At 46.2% G+C, this 8,750-nt stretch overlaps 1 protein-coding gene across 1 annotated transcript in view; it reads left to right on the top strand.

The window, feature by feature from the left end:
* Window positions 1–8,116, top strand: part of OTUD7A (OTU deubiquitinase 7A) — a 334,454-nt gene extending 326,338 nt beyond the window's left edge. The window contains 2 exon segments of the mRNA XM_034668904.1: window positions 5–94; window positions 96–8,116. Coding sequence (XP_034524795.1) covers window positions 5–94; window positions 96–212 — 207 coding nt within the window. The 3' untranslated portion in view covers window positions 213–8,116.
* Window positions 8,117–8,750: the final 634 nt, after the last annotated feature.

The raw sequence follows: 8,750 nt of genomic DNA, 5'->3' as shown, positions 1-8,750 counted from the left end.
CGCGCGCGACGGCCTGGAGTTCGCCGACGCCGACGCGCCGGCCGCCCGCTCGAACGGTGAGTGCGGCCGCGGCGGCCCGGGGCTGGCGCAGCGGGCGCTGCCAGCGCGAGAACTGCGCGTTCTACGGGCGCGCCGAGACCGAGCACTACTGCTCGTACTGCTACCGCGAGGAGCTGCGGCGGCGGCGCGAAGCGCGCGGGGCCCGGCCCTGAGTGCGGCGCGCGCGCCAGCTTTTACCATAAAGGATTTCTTTTCCATTCTGTCGGTGTCTTTTTTACATGCCCTGGTCAACCGGAAGGCCGGCGACTCCTCTGTCAGTGCTGTGTACGTGTTTGGTCAAACGTTCCTAATGGTGCCTGAACCTACACTGACGCCACTCAGGTAGTAGACGGATAGGAAACAAGTCATACTGTTGGAAGTGGGTGTGCTAGCTAGCATCTGCCTCGTACCTGTGGAAACTCAATAGCCATTGCAAGAGTATTTTTGTTCTTCAATAAGAGAAATAAAGAAATTTGCAGCCCTTTGTTTTTAGAAGGGAGTGTTTTACATTTTTTTTTTTTTTGCCTTTTTTCCCCGCCCTCCCCCAACCCAGCGACTGACCTCTTCCACGTAGTGGTCACACGTGTGCGGTCGGTACCACCCAGGGTTTAGAAGCAAACCCGCAGTCCGAGATGGCGGCGGCTGTGCTGCGGGCTTGCACCTGCTTCCCCTCCCGAGTCCCAGGAGGACAGGAGGCACTGTGCTGCCCGCTGATGCGCTCTGGTGGTCGCGTGGCCCTTTAGAAATACACAGCGCCATCTCATAAGCAAAACCTCTTCCCACGTCCCCCTCCCCCGCTCGAGCAACATTCACACTGCCATCAAAGCCGCAGGCGTCTAGGATGGGCACCGGACAACCTACCTCGCAGGGCACGGTGAGGTGTAGTGATTGCTCCCGGTGAGGGCAGCTCAGGTGACAGGAGCTTTCCAAAGACACCTTGGGTCCAAAAATAAGGTTCCGAACTCATTATTTGGAATTTGCCCGTGTATGAGCAAAGATAACAGCCTGCTCACATTTTTCCTTTGAAGACACTTCCACAATGAACTATCAGCGGAGGGCCCCTAGGAAGTGACCATCGGTGCCCCAGGAGAGAGGCGAGGAATTGACCCTTTGGTCACTGTGTAAGCCCCCACACTAGGCTGCTGTGAAACCCGGCCTGTGCCTCTTTCCAAAGGGAAGAGGCTGAAGGAAGCCGGGAAGGAAGCCCATCCCCACCTCCACCTGCATCTTTCTGGGTTCAGCCAGGTAAAGGGGCTCCACTCCCATTGGGGTGCCCTCTGCAGGGCAGGGTAACCCTGCCTGTGGCTCCATAACACATTGAGGGGGCAGCCCCATTCCTGAGCGGTCCCTTTTTTGGTGCCTCCTACGTTTCTTGAGGAAAAAAAAATGTGTCCTTAGCTACCCTGTTTTGAGCAGCAATATGCAGCCTCTTCCTTCCAAGATTACCTCTGGAGATTACCGTTCTTGGCCAAGGACACTGAGGAGTTAAACCTGCCTCACTAAGGAGAGATCTTGTTTCCAAGAAATACGAATGAGTTGGGTAAAATCCTCACTAGCAGAAGAATACTTTAAAACCTGCGAGAGCCTTAGAATAGCTTCTAATAATCCTAAGAAAGAGAGGAGATAGCGCCCAGCTTTGCTGTGGGTGTATCCTCAGAAAATGCAGGAGGTAGACCATCTCTTCAATGGAGCCAGCTTCTCCTTCTCCAGAAAGGATGCTTTTCCCTCTGACATAAAGAGCAGAAAAAAAAATAAAAATAAATCAAAAAAAAGGGGATTTTTTTTTACTTGTTTGAAGAATTATAGTAATTTGAGTATCTCCTGTAATTCCTTTTTGTTTTTAATTATTCCACAGCATGTGGAGTTTTCAGTAATTTATTCAAGTTTTGCATAAGTGGTTCCTTACTTAAATCAAAATTATTTATTAAATAGAATCTTAAGAAATTTTTTGGAAGTTTTACTTTTCATGCCGAACAATACTTTCAGTGTGTGGTAATTAGTAACATCCTTGTCCCTCATATTACTGGGGTTTCTTTTGTTACTAAAAAAAAAAAAAAAAGTAGTTTTTTAAAAATCTCTCATCGAGAGGGTTTGTGGCAGCTTTTTGGACTGAATCTTTGTGTCATGCTGAGCAACTGCTTTGCCATCCAAAGCTGTGAGGTCACAGGAAGTATTGCATCACATATAGACACCCATTACGGCTCTTGCCCCGCCCCTCACTCTTAGAAAGTTGAGACAGCCAACCTTGAAAATGCTTAATTGTTCATTCTGAAACCAAACTCATGTGCACAAGAAGTCAAGAAGGCATAAAGTAATTTTATGTTTGTTTTTTAATTTTTTAATGTTGAAACAGCCAACCAGAAATTTCCAAAACTGGCTATGCAAATATTTTATCTTTCTCATGCCAAGTTTAAAAAAAAATAAGGTGGGGCATTGGGGGGCAAACTGAGAATAAATACGGTCCATTGTAATACCAGAGGAAAACCTTCGAAACCAGGCAGTATAATCTGTACGTATTATTTTTAAAAAATGGTGACATGTTCTATCTTGTTAAATTTCAAAGCCCTCTCCGTCCCACCCCACCAGATAGATGTGCCATGAATAAAAGCCTGAGATCCAGCTATTGGCCACCATGGTGGCTTCTCCAGCCATGTGGAAGGCCCCTAACTTCATATGGTCATGAGGTGACTCAGCATGCCAGGGCCCCTGTGGGTACTTGTGCACATCATTTACAAATAGCTGTTTCCTTTTGTGAACGATCTGGATCCCTTCCTCTAAACAGTATTAAAACACAGAGAGAAACTACTGTTATACTAAACTTACTAGCCCAGTGTGCCAGGAATGTTCCCTGTTGTTCAAAAGAGCTCTTTAGACCTGGTCCCTGGCCAGAGTTCTCTCAAACCAAGTTAGTTTGTTAGGCTGAAGAGTAACTTAGAATGCTGTGTTGTTTACACGTGGACCAAGAAGTCCTCTAATATCTTCTGTGACTTGGGGGCCCCTTGTGGATCAGGGAAAGGTTAAGTGGATTGTAGGCACTGGAGAAAAGGAAGAAAGCCAGTCCTGATTCCAGAAAGTCTGAGAGCCCCACCTGAGCACCCGTCCTGGACTCGGAGTGCATGGCATACCCTGCCTGTGAGTGGCCTTCTAGTCTGATCTGGCCGACCTCCCCTTTCCAGGAAGGTCAGATGTCTCTAAGTGACAGCAAGTTTCCAGAAGGATCCTATATACTTCTGAACCCCGGTGGAGGTTGTTTCAGTAATTTACTTCACATTTCCCGCACATGCGCTACCTGGGTATATGATTTTTATAAAAATATTGTTAAAGGAAGGTGTTTTTAAGTGTATTCTGTGTGTAGATTTTATGCTATGTTACGTTGCAATTTTACAAGCCAGGTTCAAACTGCACCATAGAAATTATTTTTATATTATTTTCAGAATATGCCGCAGAGCAATATTTTGCGCCCTTATATTGTCACAGGGTTGTCGCCTTGGAAGGGTAACTGCAAGTGGGAAGGGGCTCCACACTGTGTTCTCTTGGATTTAAGTGCTTTTTGCTATTTGCTCACATCCCCTCTGAAAGTGGGAATAGGTAAATGTCTTGTCTTTTTTTTATTGGAAGCTTGATTTTTTTGTTCTGTCCATGGATTTTAGTACTTCACCTTTCCTCTTAAATGAATACTTTAGACTCTCTAAGTTACTGCAGACTTTTTCTTACCTTTTACCACCCAGTGAGTGGCTCAACTGGAGTTCTGAAAAGTTTGGATCTGTTACTTTAAAAATTTAATATTTTCCAAAATGATTCATTAGTTCTAGTATCTTACCATCAGGAATTTGGCGACGCGAGATAAAAGGTTTCTCCACACCCCCAGTGCACATTGTTCTCATCCCCTCCCTTAACATCCACAAGCTTATTTTGCAAACCACTCTACTTTGCAAAAATAAACTTAACCTATCAAAATATATTTCACATTAGTTAAGGGAAAAAAAGGGCTGTACTTATCGGTGGTGGATAAATTTGTGAGAGGGGGAAAAAAGGCTCTGCCAAACCCATGTGTGTTAAGTTCCATTTCTGCGAGTCTTTCGTGTTTATTTGCAAGACCTGGAGTAAAAGCTGAAGGCATCCATTGCACGTTTGGGGTTTCTTTCTTTATGATCTGACTCCTTTCTCCTCATTGTGGCGTGGACTTTACAAAGTAAGTTCTTCCAGTGTTTTGGTTTTTTTTTTTTCCTTTTCTTTTTTCAATGCTTCTAATAAATAAGACAAAAATGCGTTTCCATGGCTGAGTGAGCCCTGCCTTGCCGGACTTCAGCTGCTGTGGCATCACCCCGTGGGCTGCTGAGGCGGCCTCTGCTCTGGCTAAATCTGGTTCTGCTGCCACCTGAGGGCACACACACCGTGGAAAGGCCCGGAGGTGGCTGGCCCTCCAGGCACCAGACAGAAGGTACCCCCTTCCAAAAAGCCTTAAAGTGGTGGCTCTCTGGAGACCCCTGGGCACCACCTCCATTCAGTCCTGACGATAAACTGTTTTCTGCTCACACTGCCCCGTTTTGGTGTGGCTCTCCAGGGCAGAAAGGGGGCGCTCAATTTCGTCCTTTCATCCACAGCCACCCCCGGCCCCCACGCCTACTCTGCAATACTGGTTCTGCTAGCACAGAGCACAGAGCATGTTTCTGACAGTGCTGCCTGTGACACGGGAGTGGGTCCAGGATAGCTGGTCCTAGAAAGACCTGCAGGGCATGCATGGTGGGGACCCCCCACACACTCACCCTGAGGAAACCCCCCCCGGGCTACATGGAGCATTTCCACGGTGCAGTGCTTTGGAAGATAGACACTACGACTCCAAGCAGCTTCAAGATGGCCTGTTAGCAGCTGCGTAGTCAGCATCATGCCCAAAAGCAGCCCTTCTTGGACCACGCCACCTCCAGCAGAGAAGAGAGAGGGAGAGGCCCTGCATGCGTCCTCCGAAATAACTGGCACGTGCAGGCCCTGCAGCAAGAGTGTGCTTTACTCAAGGGGGCTGACTTAACACATAACCCCAGGGATAAACAGTCCTAGCCAGGTCACCGTTTCTATTAATTCTGCAAGGTCTTCTGTTGAAATGTGCATTTTTACTGTTTGATTCTGCAAAAAAAGGAGTCCCGCCAGCCTCCATTGTGTATGTATAGAAGGATGCCCACGGCTTATGCTTTTTTATTCACCCAAGAGAACTTCTTAGTACATACATGTGTGTACATACATGTGTGTATTCATACATACACACATACATATAATCAGTTCTTTACAAGGTGAAGAGTACCCGTTGGTTTTAAGGGTATAGACTAAATCTGCTCAAAACCAAATCAACCCGTTAAAGTTAAGGAGGACAAGTTAGTAAAACCAGCTGTTTGACAGTATCTACAAACATTGGAGGGTGACTTTCAATGAAGAAACATTCTAGTCCCACTCCATTACCTCTCTGACCTTCTCCTCCTCTGTTGTTAGCTACTCTGTCCCAGCCACATGGGCCCGCCTCAGAGCCTTTGCACATGCTGTTCCTCCTTGCACCTGGAATGTTCTCCCCCACCCCCCGAGCCACCTCCCTCACCCTTCACTACTTGCCAGTCTTTGCTACAATGTCACTTTCAAGGAGGCCTTCCCTGACTTATTGAAAAGAACAGCACACCCCACCCTCCCTGCTACCTCCCTGTGCATTGTTTGCGTGTTTATTGCCATTTGAGTGCTGCACATATGAATTATTCATTTTCTGTCCTTCCTCCAACCCCCATAGAATGTAAGCTCCATGTGGGCAGGAATTTTTGTATGTTTTGCTCACTGCTGTATTCCTGGTGCCTACAACAGTGCCTGACACATATTAGGCACTGGATAAATATTTGTTGAAGAAGAGAAATGAAATCAGTTATCTGATAACTATTAAGCCTAATAATACCAATTTCAACCTTTATCTAATCCATAGTCCACTATTGTCCCCAGGTGGGGAAAATTTTAGCTGATAAAGTAGCATGGCTGCTTCTCCAGCCCGCAGTCCATGATGCCAGATATGACAGTGAGCACATCAACCCGACTATGGCAGGCTTCTTCACGTCTCTGTGAAGGCCTGCCCAGTGACCCTCCCCTACAGCTATGAGACTCCACTGTTTACAGAACAAGCTGCAGCAGGGACAGGTTTCCTACAGGGTGCATCTCACAGGCACACTGATGGACCTCCATGATGTTGTTGTGGGCCTGAACCATTCTAGGGAGCCCCTTATAATCAGCCCTTTGGACACTGTTCCTCCACAGTGTCTCCAGGGAGACAGGCATTCCTTCCTATACCAAACTCAGGTGGCAGCGATGGCCCAGCCCAGGGAAGGGAGTCAATCTGACCACTAGAAGGACCCATTCTCATGTCACCAAAAGCAGGCCTGCAGAGGAAGAGGAGCTTGTCACGCAGAATAACAGGGGCAGGCATGGGGACCTGGACTGACGAAGCTGGAAGCAGCAGGGGCAGAGAACCAAGGCCCCTCTGAGTCTCCCCCTCCCTCATTGGTGGGCACGTGCTGGAGGGACAGAGCCTTGACACCACAGAGCCAAACAACACATGCCTCCGTGGCCCTGGCCCCCCAGAGCAAGAGGCCCTCAATGCAGTCGGATGACCTCACTAACGAGCAGGGGAGGGATAGTTCCTCCTCTGAACGGCCCACCCCTGCAGGATGATTTTCACAACTACCTAACCTTGGTGTTTACTTCCAGGTCCTTTGGCCAAATGTGTTTTCCTCTAAAAGTTGTTGGCAAAATACTGTTATAAGCTTCTTATAGGACCTCTGTCCTACTGTAACCTGGTTAAAAGGCTTTGTCCTTCTCTTTAACCTCCTTCCATGGTTTTTTGCTGTCATTTCTCTGGTGCCATATTTTAGGGTCCCTCATGGTGGGGATGTGAGGTCCCCTTCATAACACTCCCTCCGCGCCTGCCCGGCAGACAGTAAGTGGGCCCACACATGTGTGTCCCTTTGGTTAAATTGCCAAATAAACGACATCCCTTTCATTGCTGCCCTAACAAGCTGGGGGGCGCACTCCTGCCAGTACTCAGAACACGGGCGTTCCCAGGGCTGCCCCCTTGATACACTCAAACCTTTCTCCACAGCAGGTGCCCTGGGGTCTGCCTAAGTTCTTCCTACACATTCTTCCCGCCTGCATGAAATGGAATCCAAGCACCTGACTTGGAATTACAATTTGGCAGGCGGGAATGGGGCAGCTTGTCTCCACTAATTTATGACCAAAACTAGTAACACGACCGTGATCATGGTTGGAGATCAGCCATGGCCTGGAGCCTCAGTATAAAGGCAAACTCCACCTCTGACAGAGCCAGTCACCACTCAACACAGGAGGGAAGCCTGGGTCCTCAGTCACATCAACAGAGGAGCTATTAGAGGTGCAGGGAGGCTGGCCTGAATGTACTCACAGCCTCATCTGCGGAGTTTGAACCCTGTTCACCATCCTCTTTGATTAAGTTGGTCTTGTTTTAACCAAGGGTTGTTGAAGTGTAACTGCTTTGTTCCTTCAAACATGCGTTGGGCCTATGAGAGTCAGTGAATGTTGTTTCTCTGTTTCTGTCCCTTACTTTTTTTTCTTTTTTTGGTTCATTTGACCCATTTTGGGATGAAATATGTTACTTTGTTTCCCCAATTTACTTGATTACTGTGGACGGAAGAGAACACTGAAGCAAAAACGGGTCATAAATCCTGTTACTTTGACCCAAATTATCCAGAGCCCTTTTCCACCTGGGAGTGTTCATTTTAATTCAATACAAATATTCTTTTCCACCTGGTCCATTCTTGGAGAAGGAACCCGTTATAAGAGCTGTCTTTGGTGGTTGGGTTGTTACTTTATTAAGTATTAAAGCACTAAACCAATTTTTGCAATATGTAGTAAATCTTGCTTTCATTTTGGAAAACTTCCAGTAATGACTACTGCACTTTTTATAGAAGAACTGTATTTCATTTCTTTCTTTTATGAAAGATTATTTCAAGTAAAAATAGCTCTGTAATCCGTGTGACATGGCTTCTCCATTACTTGACACAGAGAGAAGCTTTCATGCCTACTCAATAAAATTAACATGTTTATAAAGCATTGGTTGGTCCAATTATTTGCTTGCTCCTGTGTTCCTGGTAAAATAATATCTAGGAAAAGCTTTATGCCCAGAGAGAGAAGATTCTATCGGGCATCCCTTCACACCAGTATTTTTTTTTTATAAATTGATTCATTTATTAAAATATAAAGTGCTCGCCCACACAGTCTCCCAAGATCTTTTGCCATTTTATGTCCTTAAAAGTCCATCTTCATTGATAAAGCTTCTTCTCTAGACTCTAGCTAAAAATTCTGCTATGAATTACGGCATACTCAGAGGTAGTTAAAGTAGCAATGCCGTTTTATTTATTACATGGAAAGCCTTGTGTTCGAAGAGAAGAGGTAGATTAAGAATGACAAAGCAATATACACGTGTATGCATGTAAACCCGGAAGAACACAGCCATTACATTAATAGTGGTTCTTTCTAGAAAATGGAAGTCTAGGTGGCTTTTTTTTTTTCAAGTTTTTTTTTACCTGTGTTTCCTACTCTCCCACAATGACTAAGTATAGTTTACTCAGAAAAAAAAGAAACAATGAAATAGCACAGCTAAAGTTTAAAAAAAATTAGAAATGCCATAATTTGGGGCGCCCGGGTGGCTCAGTCAG

Source organism: Ailuropoda melanoleuca, chromosome 9, assembly GCF_002007445.2.
Source record: "Ailuropoda melanoleuca isolate Jingjing chromosome 9, ASM200744v2, whole genome shotgun sequence".
In the NCBI taxonomy this organism is placed as follows: Eukaryota; Metazoa; Chordata; class Mammalia; order Carnivora; family Ursidae; genus Ailuropoda; species Ailuropoda melanoleuca.
The sequence above is the reverse complement of the archived record's forward strand: the minus strand, read 5'-3'. Positions and strand labels throughout refer to the sequence as shown.